This window comes from Saccoglossus kowalevskii, chromosome 13 (assembly GCF_978046115.1).
Source record: "Saccoglossus kowalevskii chromosome 13, keSacKowa6.1, whole genome shotgun sequence".
Classification (NCBI taxonomy): Eukaryota; Metazoa; Hemichordata; class Enteropneusta; family Harrimaniidae; genus Saccoglossus; species Saccoglossus kowalevskii.
Genome location: NC_140653.1, coordinates 19,721,069 through 19,748,126, shown reverse-complemented (window position 1 = coordinate 19,748,126; position 27,058 = coordinate 19,721,069). Strand labels below are relative to the sequence as shown.

Here is a 27,058-nt window from a genome sequence, read left to right as displayed (position 1 = left end):
GTAAGTTCGAGAAAACGCGTTTTTACGGGAGCTTGGCTGGAGTTGTTCACTACAATGTGACAAGCAAGGAATTAATTCCTATTGTTTATGAGCGTATTCATAGTATACCTGGGCCTTTAATTATTCGGTCATAAAGTAGTAAAGCTGCTTGGTGATAAAAATTATAAATATATACATTTATTAGAAAATGTATCCTTCAAAGATACATGTAGGTTGGGTAATATTTCTCTTCTTAGATTTGTTTAGAGGTTCGATTTACTGTACAGAACTTGCTTCTCATCAACATGAGCACTTTTTGTACTGGACACGAAAAATGTGCCATGTACAGTTGTATGTATTCGCCACAGTTGTTGTGTCAAATATAATTAGGTATCTTATTCGCTCTATTGGAAGCACATCACTAATAGAAGTGCATAAAAACCAAAAAATATCATTGATATTAATTAAAATATTGCTTATTTATTTTTTTGACTACTGTAATATACTTTGAAGCTGAAAAATATAAGAAAAAAGGTATATTCGCTGGATTTTTGTTCTCACTAAATCATTCCTTCAGCGAAAATAGCGAAAAAATTAATACCAAGTGAAAATAAAGTATTTTACAATATACATTCAGCCCTGTAATTAATTTATGTAAGCGCATGTGTTACTAGTAGAGCAAATACAGTATTTGTTCACATCAAGTTTGTAACATTCTATACATTGTCTGGCACTTCTACCTACATGAGGTTTAGTATTTTGGGTTTTATTGTGTTACATCACTTGCATGCATGGCATTCATGAAGTTCCACTAACTGTAAATGAGGCTGTGTTGATGTACCAGTAGTTTATACAGAACAGGCTTTATGCATTACCTCTAAAGATCACACATCCTTGTACAGTATTGAAGGGCATCATCTTAATATTTGTGATTTGTTTTGTGATTCAATGACATCAGGTTACACATTGTTGGGGAAATAGTGGATGTACATTTACCTTTTTTGCAGCTTGTGCATATTAAGGTATTCAGTTACTGTGTTCTTTGGTACATTATACTACCTACTGTCTTAATGAATAGATATATTAACTGATATTGTATGTAAAATTATTTGATCTACAGGGATCATGTAGTGATAGAAACTCTGCATTGGCTGAGATTACATCATGTGATGGACTCTCACCTTTATACCAAGCTGCCATGTGTCTCATTGAAGAGGTAAGCAAACTTTAAATATTACTGTGCATACTAGAAATGTTTTCAATTCAATAAATTGGGAATTTTCATCAAAAGTTCATTCCACTGTTAATTATTACTGTTTAAAGAACCCATAGTGAATTTTCACTACAACAAAATGTTGTGATTTTCCAGTCTTGAGTAATTCAAAAATACATTTCTCATGAGAATTTAAAGCATCATTTTCTATGTAGTACTATAAATTTATGCTTTTGTGATGCTCAGTTCCATTTTATGTAATTTGTGACTATTTGTGTGTCAATGGAATGAATCAAAAACATAATTTAAGCTGGATCCATAAAACACAATAGTTATTATGTTATTTATGTATTTAATCATTTAATTATCATCATTTTTGTTCAGGTGTGTAAATTAGCATCTGAGTATGCAAAGACATGCATCTCCCCTGATGAGAATAAGAATTGCAGTAAAGAAAACAGTAATATAGTTTCTGAGAATTGCGAAGTGTTTGTCTGGGGGAGTAACAGTAGTCATCAACTTGCTGAAGGAAGTCAGGAGAAGATATTACAACCTAAAATGGCACCTTCCTTTTCTAATGCTGTTGTGGTGAGTAATTCATTACAATGTATAGTGTTCTACCCAGAATAACGTGCATAATAATATGATATGTTGATTGTTGCTGTTATGTGCATAGTTAAGACTCTAATCTAGTGCGCTCTGAGGAAAACCCTGTATATAAGTCTTGTAACACAGGGATCTCGTCACGCTGGTCGACCCCGACCGACACTCAAAATTAGCGACCACCACGGAAATGCTTCCGACCAGGACTATTGTCCGATTGTTATTATTATTATTTACCGACCGACACGCATCCTGTCAGTCGTGGATTATAATTTGTAAACAATTGACCTCGTCGCACGATACATAGCGGCTAGTCAATTTTGTGAAATTAGCACCTCTTTGTTTGTTTGTAAGTAAATAATTTCTGTGATAGACAGTCTTTAGATTGAAAGCTAAAGTTCTTTCAAAATCAATTCCACCTCGATATAACATGGTCAAAGCGGAGTTCACGATCAGTTTACGCTATTCAAGAAAAAAAAGCATGTTTATTGCGTGATTTGGTAAAAAACATTTGAACTGTTATCATTGCGAATCATGTAAAAACTTTTCGTTCAAGACCTATTTAACCTTTTAAAAATTGCTAATCACCCTTTTTGAAAACCATCATGCAGTTTTCAACTGAAATCGATGCCAACACATCGTGCTACCACTTCGTTTTACTTCCGCAATGTAATTTTTATGATCACTACCATTCGGAAAACTTCGGATTCTACCGGCATTACCATGTGGCATTCTGATTGGTTAATGGCATTTTTGACCCATTGGGTGAAAGGACACATGCCGGTCAACTAATGCATCATGGCGGGTCTGTGTATTTTACCGAAGCGATCGAGTGTTCAAATAATTACGTGGTTTTTTTTTTTGAAGGAGAATGTTTTTGGAGTAAATTCCTGGCTGAAGCGTTTCAAATGCGTTTTATTTAATTTTTTAAAATAGACATTAATTTTGCAACAATAATTTATTTGTTTCTGTTTTTAGTCTGCAGCATTCGCATTTCGAATATATTTTATTTTTAAATTCAAACTCCTCTAAATTGTGAAACATAATGTCTTAATTCAAAAAAAATATTTGCCCTGCGACCAAACTCAATAATATTCATTGCTAATTAATATTCATATAGCTCGTTAATATTCATGACCGACCGGCACTCACGTTGGGCTAGCGAGATCCTTGGTAACAGTATAATGGCATGATGTAGCATATGCCATGTCTTTTCAACGTTGGTAACAAGTATCATGGTCAAATTGTGGTTTGTTTCCCTTAGGAAAAACAGTGATAAAACAGTGTTTCACTAGGGCTAAAATAGTCGTGATGGCTAACGTTGTTTTTCTTAGCCAATAGGAACTTGTTTTACCACAGACAGCGCAAAATTGCATTTCGACCGTTCATAATTTTTCAGATTCATGTACCAAAATTTGATAACTTGTCATGCTTTTGTGTTTCAAAAAAACAAACATAATAATTTTTCATTTTTATTTAATATCTTGAATGCCCACAAATGACCTTAAAGCAAAATGTTTATTTTTGTTTTTCTGTTGGTGATTGCATGATGTCTTTAAATGTCATCACCGTTTTTTTAAGAATAATTCATGGTTTGTAAATTGTCTTGACTTAACTTCCGTGTATGATATGTAAGCAAGTATTTTCTACTTTATTCTTGAAAACTGTTTTTAACACATTGACAGCCATAGGATTATTTGTTGCCCATAACGAATAGAGTAGAATTTGTGTGGCCTCCAGTGTGTTAGTCTAACTGGTGTGACTGTTTTTTTTTTTTTGCAGATTGAGTCTGGTCAGTATTGTACATTTGTCATTTCACCTGATGGATCAGTAAGAGCTTGTGGAAAAGGAAGTTATGGACGTCTTGGCCTTGGAGATTCAAATAATCAACCACAACTTAAAAAAATCAATTTTGAAACACACGTCATACGGAAAACCTCTTCTTCTAAGGTATGTTGTATTGTTATATATGTATATAATCCCATGATATTTTCTCTTAGGTTGACACCAGCAGACAAGATTGAGATTATATATTTGAGTGTTGACAGTGGAATTATTGCTGAAAAAACACTGAATACAAATATATCATTTTGCAAGCCTTTTATGCTAATTATTTTGACGGCAAGGTGTTTCGCATTGCTTGTGGGTCACAATACAGGTTTTATCTGTATTAGATTTTTGAAAAACATTCATAATTTTCTTGTTACATATTGTGTGCGATATACATGTACACTACCATGGGAATATCTATTTCTATAGGCAGTGGGATGCTGTTTTAGATATGGATCTGACATTGTTTTTTGCCCTACTTTGACTACTACGGCTTACATTACCTTGACTGAATTCCACATATGCTTGTGCTCAACTGCTTCGGTTAATGCCGATGTAGCTCAGATTGTCATAACTCTATTGTGACAGAAAGAGTGTCACACATTCCGAAGAGGTAGTTCCAAATATGAAAAATTCTTTCTGTATTAAAATGCACTATACCGGTATCTACCATCATCATCATTTGCACTTACAATTTGTACATTAAAAAGGTCATGATAACAGTCAAATTCAGTGTTATTGTTGTCTATTAAAAAAAAACACATTCACAAACTCCAAAGTAAAGTAAATATCCATTTATATTAAGTAAGTAATTATTGATACACAAACAATACTACATTATTTTTGCTATCAGCAGCAAAGATGAAACTGCTATAAATGCTCTTATAAATGTACATGTATAAATTGCTTGCAGGGTTCTGATGGGCATACTTTAGCTTTGACAGCAGAAGGTCAGGTATTTAGCTGGGGAGATGGTGACTATGGTAAACTAGGTCATGGTAACAGCTCTACACAGAAATACCCTAAATTAATCCAAGGTCCTTTGACTGGAAAGATTGTTAGATGTATATCAGCTGGTTATCGACACAGTGCATGTGTAACTGAAGATGGTGAATTATACACTTGGGGAGAAGGAGATTATGGTAGACTAGGTAAGATTTTTATCATGTTCCCTGTTGTGTCAAAGATGTACCTGATCTGTTCAAACTAAAAGATTGTATAAAACATGATAACATACTGTAAGCTAGAGAAGTTTTCGTGATTTTAGGATTCTCTGTTATTCGTGAAGGCGAAATGCAATGATACTCTTGGTGTAAGACTCAAGAGAAATTTTCAGTCATTACAGATTAATATTCTGGAGGAAATAGCACTGATACATGTAGAAGTTAGTTCTCAACAGTGTGTGTGTTTTCAGTAACTTCAGTAACTTAATATGTTTTTCTTGTGACAGCCAATTTGAGCCATCATAATGTGGGTCATGATTATTGCAGTTTATATGAAATGCAAAACTATTATCATCAACATCTATAGAAGATGCATTAAACAATCATGCTAATGCATGTACCACACTTGATTTGTGGTGACTCTTCTACCACTTTGTCTGCATCTTTGTGTTATTAGTCCCCCGTCGGTTGTAGTCCGAAAACGGGGACTTATGTTTTGCCCTGTGTGCGTGTGTCCGTGATCACCTGTATCTCGAACATGCATGGACCGATTAAGTTCAAACTTCACTCATACATCACACATTATATGGGACATATGCACATGCATTTTTTTCATGATCCGATTAACGATAGCCGAATAGCGGCTATTTTAAGGCCGAAAATGCATAAAAATCGCACATTTTCACCATTCCGGACCCGGATCTCAGTTATGCATGGACGGATTTCGTTCAAAGTTGGTACATACATTAAACATAATAGGACCTTGATGCACGTCATTTTTTTTTTCGGATCAAGTTCGAAATGGCCGACTGGCGGTGATTTTGTTTTAAAGAATTCAGTTCTGGATCCGTATCCGAGACATGTCTGGATTGATCAAGTTCAAACTTCACACACACAAGGTACATCATGTCACAAATATGTATGTGCATTTGTTTCATGATCTCATTAACGATATCCAAATGGCGGCCGCTTTAAGGCCGAAAATGCATTGAAATCACACATTTTCACCATTCCGAACCCGGATCTCAGTTATGCATGGACGAATTTCGTTCAAATTTGGTACTTACATTAAACATGATAGGACCTTGATGCACGTCATTTTTTTTCCCGGATCAAGTTCGAAATGGCCGACTGGCGGCCATTTTCTTAAAGAATTCAGTTCTGGATCCGTATCCAAGACATGTCTGGATTGATCAAGTTCAAACTTCACACACACATGGTACATCATGTCACAAATAGATATGTGCATTTGTTTCATGATCCGCTTAACAATAGCTGAATGATGGCCATTTTAAGACCGAGAATGCATTAAAATCACGTATTTTCACAATTCCAGAACCAGATCTCAGTCATGCATGGATGGATTTTGTTCAGATTTAGTACAATGTGTTGTACATATGCAGGTGCATTTCGGTCATGATCTGCTTTGAATGTATATGTCACTCAAATATGAATGGAACGGGGATGTGTCATTGACAATGACTTGTTTTTTACAGTATGCGATGATTATAATTTATATTGTCTCTTTCAATAGGTCATGGTGATAGTAATAGTAAAAGTTTACCAACATTGGTTAAAGATATCAGTAACGTTGGTCAAGTGTCTTGTGGGAGTTCCCATACAGTAGCTGTATCTCAAGATGGTAGAACAGTTTGGTCATTTGGTGGCGGTGATAATGGTATGTAACATCACACATTTCCTGTCACTTCACTCTGACCCCAGTCTCAAATTGTCACCCTTAAGATCTTGTTGAAAGTAAGAGAACCTCCAAACTTGTTACTGTCCCCCCCCACAATAGTGTTCCATTCGTTTCTGTGTTTGCATACTCATGTAACCATGGTATTTGAACAGTGAATGTAATAGTGGCAGAGAATGGATTGGTATATATATATTTGGTGGCGAAAACAAGTCCTGTGGACTGTTAACTATGGGAAGTCATGCTATACACACATACATGGTTAACATGATATCAAAATACCATCGTGCTATATTCGATATGGATGTTATGTGATATATACAACATGTGTAAAATAATGTTTGTTTTTACAAAATTTGATTGAGCACTTGACAGCGATTGTGATGATTTAAGTTCATGTAAATTAACCACTTTTGCTAGTTTTTGTGAAGTAAGGACACAACAGTTTTGGTCTCCAGAAAAGATATTACCATACTCGACCGCGTTAGCGCCCATGCCCGGGCAAGCGCCCACCCCCCACTTTTGCACAATTTTTATATTTGGGGTCACATTCGGCAAAGCGCCCACCCCTTCAAAATGCAACTAATTTAAAACTTTGTCTTGCGTAACGAATCTTGGTAATCATTATTATATGATACAGCGTGGATATCGATCGCTGTGAACATGTTGTGAATGTGTAGAACACGGTAACCGTGCGTAAACTATGCTTCGACAATGACCTGTTAATACAAGTAAAATGCAGTAAATATTTCATGCCATATACAGTTTACCTCTCAAAAATGGCTAGTTACTAGTTTTTTGGAAAAACTATGTCGTTTATTCGCTGAAATCAATTCCAACAGATCGTACTTCGACATCGATAATTCAATTCCGCATTGCGTTACCGGAAAGTCTTCGAGAATTTCCGAAGAATAGCGTCAGTACAAAACAGCATTGTGATTGGTTAATAACCAACTTGACCCATTAGGTCAAAGGACGCCGCTGCAGGTGAAATCTGCAAATGCATCATGGCGGAAAGTAATTTTCATCCAGAGTTTGCGTACGATCCAACACCTTCGTCAGTGGAGATAATATGACAATTTTGACTTTGTTCCAACAGACTCAAATGTTTTTAATTTCGTAAATTCTGGTGGTACGTAATTAATATTGTAATAAAATGTGCATATTTTTTGTGATCATTTCAGTTTCTTCATTTTGAAAATCAATGACGACTCAACTAATTTCGTAATTTAATTTCCCTCAAAGACGTAATCTGTCACTTGATGAATCAAATTTTTCATTTGCACTCTTTTTCGAGGGGGGTGCTCGGGTAAGCGCCCACCCCTAAAAAATCAAGATTTTCTGAGTTGAGGCCCCTGGGCGCTAATGCAGTCGAGTACGGTATGTGTACTGGAAATGTTTGTTCATATACTTTGATATTATATTTATTATCTCTGTAGGTAAACTTGGTCATGGAGACACTAATAGAGTGTATAAACCAAAAGTTGTTGAAGCATTGATTGGTTTATATTTGAGAAAAGTTTGCTGTGGGAGTCAGTCCACATTAGCTCTGACATCCACTGGACAGGTAAGATGTATTTCTGCTAGGGCTAATATTCACTTGATGTAATTCAAGTGATTTTGCAATATCCTCTGTGCAGTGTCATTCAGTGAATGACATATTTCAGCTGGAATTTAATTTTTGCTGGAAACCTAAAGTTTGCTCTATTAGAACAACTACAAATTACATTACTGACGGCTTGATCATTAATATTTGTTTTAATCATCCATTCATAGACCCCTTTCTATCATTTATGTAAGCAAATGCTCTACTAATAAAGTAAATACAGTATTAGATTTACTCGTAAATATTGTTACTGATTCATTATATAAATCATAAGAAAAACAAGTATTTTCAGTGGATTTTATTTTCGCTATTTATCTCTATACATGTCGCAAAAATAGCGAGTGAAGTGAAAATAAAATCTTTATAGCTTAAATTAAATACAAATGTATCCTTATATGAACAGTGGTGTGGTAATTTATGTAGTTCATTTGTATAGTATATGTACTAATAATGTTAAGGTAAACATATTCTTACAACAAGATTATTGACACTTTAGCTATTAAATTAAGTTTCAGTTAATTCATACATTGGTTCAAATTTGCTAAAATGGCATGTAGCTATTTCAATGCTTTTTGCAGTATATTTCACACTTTTTTGGCATTGCATGTGTAACAGTACAGTTTGTTTTGTTTACTGTAGGTATATGCTTGGGGTTGTGGTGCATGTCTAGGTAGTGGGTCATCAGAGTCTACAGCTCTCAGACCTAAACTCATTGAAGACCTTCAGTCTACCAGAATTGTGGATATAGCTTGTGGAGACAGTCACTGCCTTGCACTTAGCCATGGTAATATTTGTTTTTATAATTGTTATAAACGATATATACTAGTACTATACTTGTAGTAGGTATTATGAAAGTATTTGTGGTGTACATGTATTACTGTATAGTGCTTAGGGTTTATTTTTGCTAATTTCACTGATAGCTAAATTAAAATTAAACCCATTGAATATTGAAGTTTAAGAATAGAATGTATTGTTTCCTTCACAAACCAGTGAATTTAAAACCTAGTGAATATCGCTGCAACATCAAATCTACTAAAATTAAACCTAGTGAGTATTTTTTCTTCTACAGTATTCCGGCAAATAACAATTTACATTAATTTCTTAAAATTGCTTTGACAAAGGTGTATGTATCATATAGTTGAGGTTGGGATTACCTTTAACTTTTGTGGCTCAGAATTCTTTGAAATGTAGAATTTAATAATACATGTATCTGTGATTTCTATTCACAGACAATGAAGTATATGCATGGGGTAATAATGCCATGGGACAGTGTGGTCAGGCCCATACTACTAGTCCTATTACAAGACCAAAGAAAGTACTTGGCTTAGATGGAATAAATGTGAATCAGATATCTGCAGGTACATCACACAGTATTGCATGGACTGCTTTACCAACTGATAGGTTAGTGTTAGACACTATTTTTTTTTCATTATACATTTACAGGGTAAATTCCAGCAATGTATTTTGACTGGAAACATCTGAAATACACTTTTTTTGTCAGTTGCTCACAAATTTGGATGTGATCTAGTCACAACATGATATATTTCAGCTCTGAAAGTTTGTTTACTTTAATCAATAACGTTTAAAATATTTATTATTATTTTGTCTGTCACCGCTTCCTTCATGTATTCTAAATTTGTTTGTTTTTTGTTCACAGACAAGTTGTAGCATGGCATCGACCATTCTGTGTTGATCTTCAAGAAGGCACATTTTCACATTTAAGAACATTTCTAGAACGTTATTGTGATGGATTTGATAGTCCAACACCACCCCAGCCATTCCCTACTGCTAGGTAAGTTTGTATACCACTTAGAAAGCTGGAATCGAATCTGCTTATTAAATTACCTTGCTGGATACAAATCCTTTCCAGGTGCTCTTGTCTCATCTAAATTATCATTAAAATCTAATTTTATAATACCCCAATAATAATGTGATTATCATACTACTAAATGCTGGTAAATTTCAACAAAAACGACTGTTTTGTATTTACAGAGAACATCATCATTTTGTACTACTTTGTCTTCGACTTCTTTGTACTCATTTACAACTTGCCCTAGCTGGTGGTGTTGCTGCAACTATTCTAGGCACTCAATCTGGACCACTCAGACATTTACTCTTCAGATTAATGGACTCAAATACACCAGAATCTGTCCAACAGGTGAGGAGTATCTACATTTAATGTAATCATTCATCATGTGTTCAAATTCTGTGAAAAAAAAACGCAATGTATTTATGGTTCTCATCACCTATTTCTAAGACTACCATGCTGAGTGAAGGAACAGTGGTCATATCAATGTTTGCTCATCACCTTCTCTACTTGTATATATATGTATATATCACTATTACAGAGGTATGAGTACAACATTTTCCCCTCTCAAGATGCCACTACTGATTATGTCTGTGTGGCCTTCCATTTACATATTGATAAATTGTGTCTTGGACAAAAGCCTGTCAAATTCTTTCCTGGTTTAATAAACACTGCCTCACATACCACTAACATTAAATATGATTTGTAAGATGACTTATTTGATTCTAAATTTCACCTATTGTATTTGTCAGGCTGTCAGTGAAACATTATCAGTTGGTGCTCCATTATTACTTCCACCATTGCGAGAGAGGATGGAATTACTACATTCATTATTGCCACAAGGACCTGATAGGTGGGATGGCTTATCCAAAGGACAGGTAAGAATATGTTCAATATTTGCTTTTTAGCTGTCGACGAAGTCGAGCGGAGCTTATAGTATTACTGACTGTCCTCAGTCGTCGTCGCCGTCGTCAACTTTACATTTTCGACTTCTTCTTAAAAACTGTATAGCTGTGAAACTTTCTAGGAAGGTACCTTGGGTGGTTCTATCTCAGATTTGTTCATTTCGTGTGGATATGTTCAATTGTCCTATTTATAGCGAATATTTTTGTAATTTTTGGTCAAAAATGCTATTTTCGACTTCTTCTTGAAAACCGCTAGCCCAAATGCTTTGATACTTGGTATGTAGGTACCTTGGGTGGGCCTCTCTCAGATTTGTTCATTTTGTGATGATATCTTTAATTCTCTAGATTTGATAAATATTTTTGTCATTTTTGGTAAAAAGTGATATTTTCGATTTCTTGTTGAAAACCGCAAGTCCGATTGCTTTGGTATTACATATGTAGGTACCGTTAAAATCCTATTATAAACCGCATACCATATAGTAACCGCACCCCCGAATTCGGCTTCAGTGTTAAAGAGTTGAAAATTGAAAACATGAAAAGTACCTATTACTAACCGCACCCCCAATTGAACAAGACCGTGACTGACTTTGTTTCAACCAGCTGGTACATTGTTCCTAATCCTATTCATTTGTTTTGACAACGTGCCTAAAAATATTCACACCTCTTTATTGTTCAGTAGTGTTAGGATGTCAAACACGCAGTGAAACTGCTTTGTTCTTGCGACAACTTTTGTCAATACTCCTTATGAATACGTCCGTGTGTCGCAAGTTTTCGACAATGAGCTGTTATCACCGAAAACCTGTTAAATTCTTTTTCAATGCTCAGTTTATCTTTCGAAAACAACTAATTTCTTGATTTAAAAAAAAAGTCATGTCATTTTCCCATGGAAATCAAAGTCAAAAGATCGCACTACATTATCGGTAAATCCCTTCCGTGTTTCGTTCACCATGAAGTCAGTGACCTGTCATTAACGTATTTAAATGAACTAAGGTAATTTGAACACGTGGGCACCATCCAGCATTTTGATTGGTTAATTGGCGACTTGACCTATCCTGTCAAGTAACGTCTCGTGTGCATTCAAACTACATGGCGGATGTCGTATATCGTATCGATTGTTTACTTGTACATGTGACCGAAATAATTCGCTTCGAAATGAATATTTTTGTAATTTTTGGTAAAAAGTGATATTTTCGACTTCTTGTTAAAAACCGCAAGTCCAATTGCTTTGATATTACATAATTAGATACTACATGTGGACCTCTCTCAGATTTGTTCATTTCGTGATGATATCTTCAATTCTCTAATTTTCATGAATATTTTTGTCATTTTTGGTAAAAAGTGATATTTTCGACTTATTGTTAAAAACCACAAGTTTAATTGCTTTGATATTACATATATAGGTACTACAGGTAGACCTCTCTCAGATTTGTTCATTTCGTGATGATTTTGTTCAATTATCAATTTAATGAATATTTTTGATAAAAAGTTATATTTTCGAATTTTTGTTGAAAACAGCAAGTCTGATACTTTACATATTGTTCATTTTCTGATGATATCTTCTGTTCTTTAATTGAAATGTGCATTGCTAACAGCGGAGCTATCTCAGCCGACAGGCTGCTAGTTCTTTTAAAAGTAATAAATTTGGAACACAAATACATGATATTTTGGTGAGTGAAAGATTCCATCAAATAAATAACAGGAAGTAAATAAACACTGAGGGTGTCCAAACTTGTTTCCACAAAAAAATTACTTTTTTATTGTCGTATAGCGTTAAACCCTACTTTGGCAGCCATTTTGGATTAGTAAATTGACAAAATGTGTAAAATTGTGGTTCATAATTCAAAGACTAGTTCTGGGACACCAAGTCTTTTTTTCAGAATTTAAAACAATAAATCACAGAGGCCACTTTAGTAGAGTTGCAGGAAATTCCTGTCCCAAAAGTGTGTTGGCTATCTTTAAGAAAATACTTTATACAGTATGCTGTATTAGCAGTGCATTAGCAGACGTGCAAATAAATGTAAACTGAAAATTCTATTTAACATATACTGGATCATTAAAATATGATCATTTTGACCCTAGATACATTTATACCTCAATCAAATGCATTTACTGTGAATACATTAATTATTTGCCGGTTTTTAATTTCACTGTTTTTGTCCATGTGAACTTGTAGAATAACAATAAAACTCATTGTTTCACTCATTGTTTGTGAACTTAAAATCCAGAAAACATCAAAATAGTGAAAATAAATAGTATAGTACCAGTAAATAGTTTTACAGTATTTGGATATTATATTTAGCTGTAATTAAATTTAACATTTATTGCTTTTACATACATTTGTCGTACCATTCAACCCAATGAATTGACAACTTGCAATGAATTATGTGTTTATATTACAGAGAATGCAGTTAGGTATAATTCTAACCAGTCTACAAGATAATACTCATGTAGCTTCACTTCTGGGATTCTCATGCCCTCTGGATATGGATCTTGAACCACGTACTAGTCAGCCTACTACAAGTCAACAAGACATGCATCTTGCTGAAGTCTTAATGAAAACATTGCTTAGAAATCTGGGCTTTCATACTGTAAGATTATTGCTCATGTATTATTGTTTTATAGTTTTTACCTGTCTGTCCTTCTACATGTAACATCTGCATTTCGTTTTCCTAGTCGCAGTGTTCTTTAATTGAAGCTGGTACATTTAGGTTAGGCCTGATTCATGGATGTACTCACTTGAGGTGTATTGTTTACCCATATTCTGTTAGCCTTATGTAATTTGACTTGACCAGATGATGGTTGATCCTTTAGTTCATGTGTGGATTTAATTATACAGTATAAATCAATGAAAAGAAATTATTTCCATGTGAATTCAATTTTGTGTTTTCAGCTAAATAAATTCCTGCTTGAATAAAGTAGTTTATAGTGCCTTACAGAAGGGGAACATATTCATTCTCAAGTGTTTCATCGATTTCTTGTAACCTAAGTTGGTTTTAGCTATATATTGCCATAGTAGAATACTACATAATCTATATCAGATCGTTGCTTGTACATTTTAGTGTGTATTATGCTAGCAAATTAAGGCCCTCACAGGCAACAAACATTTACATGGGAATTTGGATCTGTCATTGTGTTGCTGTCATCGTTGCTATCTCATGACATAATAATTTAGTGAACACTGTAAGATACATGTATTTACATTTAAAATACTAACTTGTTTTTTCTACAGGAACAAGCATTTGGTGAACTTGAAAAGAATAGCGATAAAGACCCAAGTTCAATTTCCTGTGAAGATGATGCTCCTCCTTCTCACTTACGTGAATTATTAGCATCATTACAGAAACATCTTTTAGCATATATTCATGTCAATGCATATGAAGAAGTAAGTGAGCAATTTGTTGTGTTTTTCTTGTCAATCTTTATTCAACTTTATTTTACAATGCATTTTTTTTTATTTTGGCCCAGTTTGCTTATTTGTAAGTTTGTATTTTCTCTGTTACATTTTTGGCACATGTAGTCATTTGAATTCTTGGCTTTAATTGTTTGAATGATTGATCACGTGATGTACAAATGAAATAATATTGATTTTTGAATAATTGAGGGTCAGCTGTACACATATTTATATAATTGGTTTGAACTTCAATAACTGTTAGGATTTTATACACATTGCTTCCAGGAGATGTGTGATTCAAAATATGATTAACATGATCCATATCAATTGTCAAGCTTATATATTAAGGCTTTATTTCATTTATCGTTTAGTTGCTCAACACATTTGTTTTTAAATATTTTAAGTGACAGAAAATGTGTACAATGAGCAGATTAGACACATATGTATATCATTTGGGTGCAAATAGAACACATTTATGGAATGTCATTTGTCAGTTATATACTGTGGAATACTTTATTTTCATTTGGAATTAATTCAGTGAAAATAAAATCCAGCTAATATACCTTTATTCTTATATTTTACATTCAACTCGTCAAAAATCAGTGAAAATAAAATCCATACAAAACACTCAAAAAGTCTATATAGCGAAAATTAATTCCAGTGAAAATAAAATATTTTACAGTAGTTTAAGGTAGCGGGACTATTATTTGCATACTTTTTTTCATCTTCTAATTGTGACCAAATGACTACAAATAGACCCAGGAAAGTATATATTTTTAGAATCGCCAGACTTCAAGCTTTTCAAAGGTATGTTTGCCATGCCCATATCTGCATGCTACGGTGCGTTACTTAATCAAAAGTGAAAAATTACTTTTTTTGTAAAAAAAATAATTACGCATTTATGCTGGTGATAAGAAGTTTTGTTTTCACTTTTCCTAGTTGTTCAATAGTCTGGTAAATTGAATGTGTCTGGTTAGTTTTATTCAAGCAACGCGTTTTGAAAAGTAATGTCCTGAATTTTAATTTCTGTTTTAGTCGCATTGCCCCCAACTCAAACCACAACACATTGGTAAATAATCCACGAAATAGTTTGTCTGGACACATTCAAGTTCCTCTCATTGTCACCTTAAAGCTGTGAAAATTTGGTGTTAATCCGACAACAATAAGTATACGTTATTTTTTGTTAAAGACCTTGTATTTTGAAAAACATAAACTCCTAGAAAACGTCGATGAAGTCACAGCAAAGATTTTCAAGCTTGTTTATCTGCACAAGTGATTTGTTTTCCCATCAAGGTCTGTTTTAACATGTGTAGGGGCATCCAAATGTGTAAGGCTATTGGAAACCAAAAAATAAAAGGAATGGGATAGCTATAGTTCGATAAAATCGACAGATGAAAACACCAAAATCAATGATTTTTGACTCCCGTGTGCGAAGCACAAAAAGGGAGTCTTTGCAGTTAGTGTGTCTGTGTGTGTGTGTGTGTGTGTGTGTGTGTGTATGTGTGTCCGTCTGTTCCACTGATATCTCAAGAACCATACATCAGTTTTTGATGAAACTTGGTGAATAGATGCTCTGGGCCAATGCGCAGATTTGATTAGGTTTTGGTAAAAATCCATGCATATTAATTACCTAATTTGCATGATAATTAGCTGATTTTTAGCTGTTTCATGACTGTTCCACTGATATCTAAAGAACCACTCATTGGATTTTGATGAAACTTGGCACACAGATGCTCCAAACTAATGCGCAGATTTGATTAGTTTTGGGTAAAAATCTGTACAATATTAATTACCTAATTTGCATAATGATTAATCAATTTTCGGCTTTTCCACTGATATCTCAAGTACTAATCATCACATTTCAATAAAACTTGGTACATAGATGTCATAGGACACTGCACAAACCGGAAAGTTTTTAGGGTAATATCAGTAGATATTAATTACCTAATTAGCATAATTAATTAATTTTCAGCTTTTGATATTTCAAGTAGTAATTGTCACATTTCAATGAAACTTGGTACATAGATGTCATAGGACACTGCACAGACCTGAGAGTTTTTTAGGGTAATATGAGTACATATTAATTACCTAATTTGCATAATTAATTAATTTTCAGCTTTTGATATTTCAAGTACTAATCATCACATTTCAATGACACTTGGTACATAGATGTCATGGGACACTGTACAGACCTGATAGTTTTTAGGGTAATACGAGTACATATTAATTACCTAATTAGCATAATTAATTATATTTCAGCTTTTGATATTTCAAGTAGTAATCATCACATTTCAATTACACTTGGTACATAGATGTCATAGGACACTGCACAGACCTGACAGTTTTTTGGGTAATATCAGTATATATTAATTAGCTAATTTGCATAATTAATTAATTTTCAGCTTTTGATATATCAAGTAGTAATCATCACATTTCAATGAAATTTAGTACATAGATGTCATAGGACACTGCACAGACCTGATAGTTTTTAAGGTAATATGAGTACATATTAATTACCTAATTTGCAAAATTAATTAATTTTCAGCTTCTGATATTTCAAGTAGTAATCATCACATTTCAATGAAATTTGGTACATAGACATCATAGGACACTGCACAGACCTGATAGTTTTAGGCTAATATCAGTATATATTAATTAGCTAATTAGCTAATTTGCATAATTAATTAATTTTCAGCTTTTGATATTTCAAGTAGTAATCATCACATTTCAATGACACTTGGTACATAGATGTCATAGGACACTGCACAAACCTGATAGTTTTAGGGTAATATGAGTACATATTAATTATCTAATTTGCATAATTAATTAATTTTCAGCTTTTGATATATCAAGTAGTAATCATCATATTTCAATGAGACTTGCTACATAGATCTTCTAGGATTATGCAGAGACCTAATTAGTTTTAATTGGATATTAATTACCTAATTTGCATAATGTTCCACTGATATATAAAGAACCACAAATTGGATTTTAATGAAACTTTTAAAGAGAACTATGCAGAAACCCAATTAGTTTTTGGTAAATATTTATGCTTATTAATCACCTAATTAACATAATTAATTAACACTGATATCTCAATTACTGATCATCACATTTGAATAAAATTTGGTACATAAATGCTCTAGGACAATAGACAGGCCTGATTAATTTTGGGTTAAAATTTGTTCATATTAATTCTCTAATTAGCATAATAATTCATCATTTTTTTGTTCTGTTCTGTTCATATTAATTACCTGATGTACATAATTAGTTTTCAGCTTTTCTATCAATATCTCATGTACAGGTAATTTTGAATTAATTTTTAATGTGTCTTCAATACTCTCAGCACAAGGGAGTTCTTTCTAAGCTTTCTTTGATTTTTCAGTGGTTGTGTGACCTTGTGTCTGACACATTCATATGCAAATGACTAATCTGTGAAATAAACAGGGGCGGAGACAAACCACTCAAATGTTTGGAAACACTCACTGTGTGTCAGATAGCTACTGATAACACATACTAACATTGCTTTGTCTTGAGTTAATCTTTGAAACTTATAGGCACACAGATTAAACCTGTGTTGTTGATTTTGGAAAACACTACTGAAGCTGCCTTGCTTCCCTTCAAAAAATCTACATTTTAACCAACTTACATGACATTCTAGGTTACGTTGACTTATCAGATGAAAGTTTATAGTGCATTTCATCAATTAATAAATAAATGTGAAAATTTTCAACACAAATAATAGTCTCGCTACCTTAATTTCGGTTTATGTTCACAATAGTTACACATTTAGCAGCCCATCAAATGTAGAAGTATACAAACAAGATCATAGACTCTATGAATAATAAATATAATTGCATAATTTTGTCATATGCTGTAATTACTATCAACTGCTTTAATACAAATTACTTGCAGTAATCACTCATGATAAAACTAAGAGGAAATATTGTTGGATCAGACATTGCATATAATAATTCTACTTTTTATTTAGACTCGATGTGCTTCCAGTGTGTCATTACTTCATAACCATTTGTCATTACTTCTACCACATGCTGTTGAAGTTCTGAATAGATCAATAACATTACTCCAGGAGAGTGCAGGTGTGAGCTCATCAGCAGTCAGAGATAAACTAAGAGGTATTTGAGATCTACCATACTTCATTTTAGTTGATTTATTTATTCCATTGCATTACTGTAAAAGGGTTAATTATTCACTGGGTTTCAATTTTGCTTTGCTGACTGGAAAATGCGCTAAATTAAAACTCGGTGAGTATGTAAAATTGAGCATAGTACACATTATCTAAATGATGAAACCGTGAATTTAAAACCCACTGAATATGCCTGAAATGCTAAATCAGCGAAATTTTAACCCAGTGAAAATTAGTCATTTAAAGTATTTGTATAAAAGTGACATACATTATTTGCATATTACTGTAAACTAGTGTTATACAGGCAAGTGTGAATACAGGCTCCTGTCACAGAATCTGCTTCTGTGGAACTTGAACTTTGGCATTGAAATTACAACGACAAATTTTTCAGACTGATTTGTCATGATGTTATGATGACAAATTTTGAGCAGTACTTGTACCATGAAATCATCACATTCTGTCACACTGTAATGAACTTATACGGTAATAGTTCAACCCCAATATTGAGTATGTGTTTTTTTTCATTACAGATGTTCTTTATAGTTCTGCAGCAGGTGCAATGTTATCCCAAATCATCCATTCATTGTTGTTGTTACCATTCCTCATAGTACAGCCATTATTGCCAGCATTGTTGTCGTTATTACCACAGCTAGATAAATTGAACCGACTACTTCCAGCAGCAGCTCTTCTGGAAGAACAGGAATTAGAATGGCCTATTCATGGTAAGTTCATTATTAAAAATATCACCAGTCTCCAAGGCTGGTGAACGAGACAAGGAATGCATTCCATAGTACTGTAAAATACTTCATTTTTGCTTAGAATTAATTTTCGCTGAAGGAATGATTCAGTGGAAATAAAATCCAGCGAATATACCCTTTTCCTACCTTTATATTCAACTCATCAAAATTCAGTGAAAATAAATTCCATACAAAACACCCAAAAAAGTCTTTCCAGTGAAAATTAATTCCAGTCAAAATAAAGTATTTTATAGTATATACAAAATGTGTCATTAACACGCTTGTTTGAACATGCATGACCTGATGACCACTTACTGTTGAAGCTGCTCTTGGCAGAAATTACAATCTCCAAACTACCCCAGTATGTGACAAATTTTGTGTGAATTCCCAGTTATACATGTATGCTTCTAAAGATTGAATGTTGACACAATCATTTGCTGAACCTATCTGTTCACGATGGATGTTTAATTATAAATTGCAAAAGCTTTGAGATTTCATACTACAAAAACTTCCATAATTGCTATAAAGGTGTATTCACGCTTTCAAATATGTCATACTGGACCTCTAAAAATAATGCATTGTATATTCACCGCAGGGGGCAACTTTAATTAATGCCACTCAGTGATGTAGCTTGAATGACTACTTCTTGATAAGATCTACTGGTGTACATTAAATATGATCTATTTTAATGTAAGAATGAGAAATTTTGTGTTGTGGCATTTATTTTCTAATCTTATTGTGGTAAGATAGCCTAGAACCTCAAAGTCGTTGCACAGTATTGTGTTAGATATGGGAAATGTACAATGTATGAAAGTTGCATTGTTTACAATAAATACAAACACATACTCTGCAATGACCTGGGCACTTTGAGAGTGATATAATTTATGCATATAATATAATAATAATAATTTATTTAGAGAAGAATGGAAATGTTAACAAACATATTTTATTTCCTTTAAACATGAATGGCTATCCACAATATAAAGTGATATGGATATAATGCTATTGTGAATTTTAATAAAATGAACGTATTTTTCTCTCATGTTTGACTGACTTACCGGTAATGCATGTACATGTAGACTGGCCATGACATCTCATGAGTCGGTGTTTATACATCAGTTAATGCTAGGGTGTGTCTTGCTGTAATATCAATACACATGCATGAATACTTGTAGGAAATGCACAAATACTGTCTTGCATGAACTATTAAAAAGTAGCAACTTTTCCTGAGAATGGGGTATGGATATAATGGGTAATATATAATTCTATACCAGTGTGTTGTACAAGTTTTCTTCACATGTATAATATTACATTAATGAGCTAAACTTGCAAATATATATTATTGGATTGTAAAAACTTTAGTAGAAAAACGTTAACTTCACTGACAATGTCGCTGGAAGCTGCTCTGTTTAAATGAAATGGTCTGCGCAGACAATTTGTGATTTATATCAAGTTTATGTTGTCTGTTGTCATTTTTACTTCTGTTATACTTTGATAGTCAGTATAATTCATGTCCTCATTCAAAGAAGTCTGTATGAATTAATAATTAAAACAGATAAAAGCAAATTTCCAATAATATTTACTGGTGTGTGTGTGACAGGTGTCTTGTTGAGCTCAGCTATTGTGCATTTTCATTCACATTCAGTGACCATTCACAGTTTCTACAGGTCACTACCATTTAATCACTATTCTTTGATATATGCCTTGTAAAGTGTTCTTTATAAATCCAGTTGATATTTTCTTATTTTATAGTCATACTTTATTTATTGCTATTATACAAATTAGATGAAAAATTTAGCCAAACAAAGAGGTAGTTAATATAAAAGTTGTTGCTCTGCTATTGATACTAAGTAATGGTTGCTTATTGTCTAAAGAGTACATTACTTATAATAATTTATTTTCACTAATTTTATTCTTAGACAAGGGAGAAAATCTAGTTAGCGGACATAACATTATTTTTTGCTTCCCAGGCTTCCCAATATTAGAGAAGGAACCCCACTTTGGTATAAAAAGGGGTCCTATTTGTACACAGAATATTGGGACTCTCTATACACAAATACACAATTCCTGTTGGTGAGAATTACTAATTTAAAAACTTGATTATTTATTTGGTTCAGTTTCTTTCAGTCTTGCATGTACCCTATATTTAGAACAATTTAAGATTGGAGCAGTATGAAATTGCTAGACATTTTGGTGTTACATCCTTGTCAATTCAGAGCAAACTATAAACATTTCACCAGTTCTTTTATGATAGTTTCTCTGTGGCACTGTTGTTTTCACATGTTATGGCATTGTTTCAAGTGTTTGCATATTTTGAGGTATCAGATCTAAATTATAAACTAACTTGCATGTAGCAATATAGCTGGTACTGTCTGATCTTAATGGGCATACACAGTAAGTACTCATGAAAACATCATACAAAGTTTTATCACGAGAGCAGAGCCAGTGAAGAAGTTTTCTTGTGCAGTACTTATATTCAGTTACATTGCAAATCATTGATTATATTAATTGCTGTGGCACTTCATTATATTTGTCAATTACTAATATTTGTCAGTAACTGTAACTGTTTATTTGACAGTTAATAATATTTAAACTGTTTCCCGTCATCAATGTGAACATGCATTTATGAGATATTTAGTTCCCTTTCCTAAAATCAACCAAGGTCTTTGAGTTGGATGTACTGCTATGCTTTTGGTGTTGGTGTATTTGGGCTTAAATCTGTTGCATGGTTTGTATCTTATGATTTCACTTATTCCAGCTGTATTTACACATGTATGCATGTGCATTGTCATCCTAGCCAATGCAGAATAGGTTTACATGTCTTACTTGTTTCATTCTATGCTGACATGTGTTGCTGTCTCTCTGTTAGTGTTTGTTCTTAGTCGGTATAACAAGTCAGGAAGCCAAGAGGTTGATCCTCCACCTTATCCTCCTTCTGCTACAATATGGATGTCGCAAGGTAAACTTTTTACTATACATGCCTTGTGTTCCTGCCTGGTCTTACTTCCCTGTGCTTTCTCTGTATCAATAGATGTAGTGTAGTATTATATGTTGTTTTTTTGTAAGTATATAGGCTCAACAATCTTGGTTTGGTTTACAATCATCTACATTCTGAATCTAAACCAATTTACAATAAAATTGAATATTGGTAACCATTTAAAGACCTGGAAAGTTTATTTGCATGGAGTGTGTAGTGACAAAAAAAAGTCCCAGTAACCAATCAGGAGATCCTGTCTTTTTAAATGTCCACCAAAACTCTAAAAGAAAACTTACTTTGTTGTACTATGGATATTATTAGTAAAAGCAGGTAGGGTGGGTAGCATGGGTATAAAAGTACATGTAGATCATCAGTGAATATTCTATTGATGTTTTTTTTGCATAATAACTTGAAAAAGTAATATAAGAAAATAATTTCAGTGATGAGATAAAATACCAATTGTGTATGATGTATTTTTTTCACACTTGTCATGTTGAATATTACTCTAGTTTAGATGTACCATATGTGAGACAGGAAATCCTATCACAGAACTTAGTCCAGAACTAAGGATATTTTAAAATTTTGCTTCATAAGGTATAAGGAGAGTTTACAACTGAGCGAATACTTTGCTATAGTCTTGATGCTTACAAATAGAAAAAGCAGTCATGTGTAGAAACGACCAGTTATTAAGTCATAAAAATTGTGTGTTTGAAGTTGCATGGACTCGTCATTGATTATAATTATTTACTATCTTTGCATTTATTAAGAGCGAGTACTAATACATGCTCCATAACTTCTATATCACACATATTCCTATATATTTTGTTGGGTGTACCATGTAGGATATTGTGTTTATAATGTTTTAATAATCAAGTAGGGTTGAGGTATGTATGTACATGTTTTACAATGTAAGTTGAAACTATTATTTTACTCAGAAAACAATTTGAATTAAAGAATAACAATATAGCTATTCAATACCCCAGCTATGTATATGTGAAGTTTGAGTTTGGCCGTGAATTTGTTTCATTCACCCAGCCATCAATATCGTCAGCTGGTTTGGCTGATAATACAGCAGCGTTGCACTATTCCAAAGCTTTAGCAAATGAAATTTGGACAAACAAGAAAATGGAGACAGTCACTAACATTAAATGTGCTGAAATCATTGAAATCTCAATAATTAGAACATATTCCCTGCAATTTCTACAAATTCAGACCATTTTAATTGAGTTGACTTCATAATCAGAAAATACAACTTTACTGTTACCATTGTGTTTTTAAACACTAGAACAGCAACATTGCCAACTAAGTTGCTGACTGGTTTGCTGTGCGCATTTCTGTTGAGATTGGTTGGACCCAACCATTGATCTCAAGACGTGCATAGCAAACAAGTCGTCAACTTAGCCGGCTATGTTGCTGTGAGGAACAATATGGCGATGACAGTAAATCACAGGTTGCTTGAAATGTTCAATGAATACCATATTGAAGTGTATTGCTTAAAGAATCTACTACTAAAGAATCTAAGAAGATACTACTACCAGTAATAGAGCAAATCTGATACTCTTGTGTTTAAAGCTTGATCATTGTGCATTCTATATGGACTATGTACAAGCATTCATGCCTATGTATTTATACTTAAAAATAACATATTGTTATTGACGAAAGCAGAAGACATGGTTTCTCCATAATTCTCCTGCAGTTAACAAGATATGTATTATGTATGATCTCTTTTGAAACGAGTATGGCATGTCTGTGACAACGTTCTTGATGACATCACACCAGTGAGGAAAGTGACTGGAAGATTGTTCATATATCATGTGCAATAACAATGCTGTTTTGTTTTGCGAATTGTTCAATTATAAAATAATGTTTGTATTCGACTGAACAAAAAAAGGGTGCTTGTTTTTGTTTTGATACATAGCAGGTCATATGTACGGTAGATAGCAGATACTAGAGCTTTGAGACCACTCTGACTTGTGTCATATTTGTTTTTTGTAGCCACACCAGATAGTATTGATCCTGCAGCATTACCACTACCACAACCTGCTAAGTCTTGGGTATGGCTAGTGGATTTAGAACGTGCTGTTGCATTATTAGTTGGACGTTGTCTGAATGGCATGCTGATTGGGGTACCATTAACTAATGAAGAAAAGGATACACAACACTGGATAAAATCTCACCTGCTAAGTAATGGATTGGAACAAGACCAACAATCATCCAGATGTGGTCAGTACTAGTTCAGTGTACTATGTTTATTATATCGAGAGGGCAGCATTACTTTAGCAGACCTCTTGCGCTTCATATAGATTATCAGTATGTTGCTGTTTTTTCCGCAAATCATATTGTCATAAAGGCTGTCATACTGTGACCTCATATATGTATGTTTACATTTTTGGCAGCACTACCTCACATTCTGCTGTGACAATGTTGCCCATAAGTTGTTTTATTAACTGCAACACAATACATGTATATTTAATATTAACAGCAGCGTACAATGCTGTTATTTTATCTTTGGTGTGAGTGACCAGTTCTTGCCAAACGGTCACTACGCATGCATATGTGTGCGAAACATAAACAAGTGCATTGGCCTATAGAATTATCACTGTCTTTTTATGCTAAATGCAAATTAATTCCTCTATTGGATATTTTTCTGATTGAGCAAATACTGTAGGTCAAAAATTATACTATGATGACGTACTACTATGTTTTGATTGACAGATAAAGATCTTAGTTATATAACAGAAGCAGTTTTATCGAACGGAGACGAGCAACACTTCTATGAGCAACAGCAGCAATCAGCTGACAATAACATTCTGATGGACATCATATTAGGTGTTAGTAGAGAACCTGCACATTCTATATTTATGAATATGATGGAGTATGCTGCTACCAGAGGTATGATGTGGTTAACTTATTAATTGACATATATCGCATTATCAAAATGTTTTTAAACTATGGCGTGAGTATATAAACAAGAGGAGTGAGTTATGAGATTGCGTCACTAGAGGGCCTTGTCATGCCTGAAATCTTATACTGTAAAATACTTTATTTTTGCTGGAATTAATTTTCGCTGGAAAGACTTTTTGGGTGTTTTGTATGTAATTTATTTTCACTGATTTTTGACAAGTTTAATGTAAAATATAGAAAAAAGGTATATTCGCTGGATTTTATTTTCACTGAATCATCCAAGCGAAAATAAATTATTTTAGAGTACTTAACTCATAGGGTTGCAGTGGTAAAATGAAACTTTCATTCGAACTAAACACCCCAGACCTCTCCAATTAATTTTTAATTACGGAGCTAATCAATAATTGGGATAATTATCCTCCATTTCAACTTTTTAAGTATGCAACCCTGTTTAAAGATTTATTACATTTCCTATGCAGTCATCAACCTTCAGACATCACAACAACTGATTTGCATGTATTTTCATTCTTTAGATTGGGATACTTGTGAAATAACAGAGGAACCCATGTTAGATGCTGCTTCCAGATGTACTTTAGCTTGCCTTTTAAAACACTGTCATCTTTTATCGGCTGCTTCCCACAGAAAGAGGTAAGACTAAACAATGGTTTATTCTGTAAGAAAAGAGCAAGATTCATTTTTATTTTCTGGTGCATTTGCTCTATTAGTAGCTTAAATGAGAGAAGTGTGTCTATGGTCTAAATATATTTCAATGATCCATTATACATTAAATGCAATTTTGGCTGCATGCACTTCTAATAAAGTAAATATGGTATCCTTGAATGTGTCTGTGATAAAATACATTATGTGCAATAACACCACCAATCAATGTTCTTGTTGATACAATCTTTTGAATTTGTTGGAACTTGTACAATCCCTTCATTTGAACCTTACTTTTAACTTTTTTTAATTTTGTTTTGTAGTGCAAGTAAGTCTCTTGTTGAGGCATATCGATGTGTTTATATGGTTAGAAGAAGATTGCTGGCAACCAAAGCAATGCAACAAGCTAAACAGGAAATGAAGAAAAGAGTGCGAACACGATTAGAAAGTGATGTGTCGGATGATGCCGGGACAGACGATAATGATACAAGTAGAGAAGAAGTTAATGAAAGAGATCCTGAAAACAGAGAAGGTATGCTACACTATTAGGCTAAAAGAACATTGCAAGTACAGATCTGTCAATTTAGCCGCTTTTGAATGAGTGGAGTACGTTGGTTTCTGTTGTTATAAAGAAATTAGATCAGTGTATTACTATGTGATGATCAACAATATTCAGAATGTATATGCACTGCTTTGAAGTTGATATGAATAGACACAACATTCTGTACAACTTTTAAATGTCATAGTTTGTCCAGTCATGCTATTGATCTAACATGTTTTAGACAAGTTACTGCTCTATCAACATTTTTGGGAAAAAAATATGATTTTGGTAAATATGGGTTTATTAAATTAGATTATTTCTACCCTTGCACAAAGTTGAAAAGTGTCCTCAACCAAAATTGTTGAAGTGTTGTCTTCATTTATGTTATGTTCCTGATAAAAAAAAAGAAATGCTTATTAAATATTTTCTTACTCATTATTCAGGTTTCATCACAGTTTTAGAAGACAGGCCTTTAGTTGTACCTTGCCCTCTGTGGCAAAAGTTGATAATTATTTTGTCTTTACTTAATGACCAGTTAATATGGTATATGTTTTAATGGTTCTTTTCTTCATTTCCAGTACCTTGTCTTCCAAGTACACCACAAACAAACCAAGAATCTAAAGATAATTCTGACCAGGATAATTTTATTGAATCCTGCAAATCTTTGATAAAACGATGTGTTTTCCTTGTGACTGATGTTTGTAGTGCTATTCCCGGAGAAGATGATATTCTGAAACCAACTTCCACTAAAAAGCCATTAACACCTGTCAGAGAGAACTATACTGAGTCTGGTAAGAAGTGTGCACAATATGGATATCAACACCTTCTTTGCTATGCAATGATAAATAAACAAACATACCATCCCATATAATGAATATTAAAATGAACTACTTTTTTCGAAC

The 27,058-nt window shown here is 33.5% G+C and overlaps 1 protein-coding gene across 1 annotated transcript in view; it reads left to right on the top strand.

Moving 5' to 3' along the window:
* The window catches only part of LOC100372137 (putative E3 ubiquitin-protein ligase HERC1), a 67,663-nt gene that overhangs the window by 2,945 nt on the left and 37,660 nt on the right, over positions 1 to 27,058 (top strand). The window contains exons 3-23 of the mRNA XM_085507025.1: positions 1,100 to 1,195; positions 1,577 to 1,780; positions 3,578 to 3,745; positions 4,539 to 4,776; positions 6,323 to 6,466; positions 7,924 to 8,051; positions 8,730 to 8,874; positions 9,320 to 9,491; positions 9,748 to 9,882; positions 10,083 to 10,248; positions 10,650 to 10,775; positions 13,202 to 13,390; positions 14,032 to 14,184; positions 18,185 to 18,329; positions 18,871 to 19,062; positions 21,947 to 22,036; positions 24,050 to 24,277; positions 24,770 to 24,946; positions 25,492 to 25,606; positions 25,939 to 26,147; positions 26,735 to 26,947. Coding sequence (XP_085363151.1) covers positions 1,100 to 1,195; positions 1,577 to 1,780; positions 3,578 to 3,745; positions 4,539 to 4,776; positions 6,323 to 6,466; positions 7,924 to 8,051; positions 8,730 to 8,874; positions 9,320 to 9,491; positions 9,748 to 9,882; positions 10,083 to 10,248; positions 10,650 to 10,775; positions 13,202 to 13,390; positions 14,032 to 14,184; positions 18,185 to 18,329; positions 18,871 to 19,062; positions 21,947 to 22,036; positions 24,050 to 24,277; positions 24,770 to 24,946; positions 25,492 to 25,606; positions 25,939 to 26,147; positions 26,735 to 26,947 — 3,433 coding nt within the window. The remainder of the gene's footprint in view (positions 1 to 1,099; positions 1,196 to 1,576; positions 1,781 to 3,577; positions 3,746 to 4,538; positions 4,777 to 6,322; positions 6,467 to 7,923; positions 8,052 to 8,729; positions 8,875 to 9,319; positions 9,492 to 9,747; positions 9,883 to 10,082; positions 10,249 to 10,649; positions 10,776 to 13,201; positions 13,391 to 14,031; positions 14,185 to 18,184; positions 18,330 to 18,870; positions 19,063 to 21,946; positions 22,037 to 24,049; positions 24,278 to 24,769; positions 24,947 to 25,491; positions 25,607 to 25,938; positions 26,148 to 26,734; positions 26,948 to 27,058) is intronic.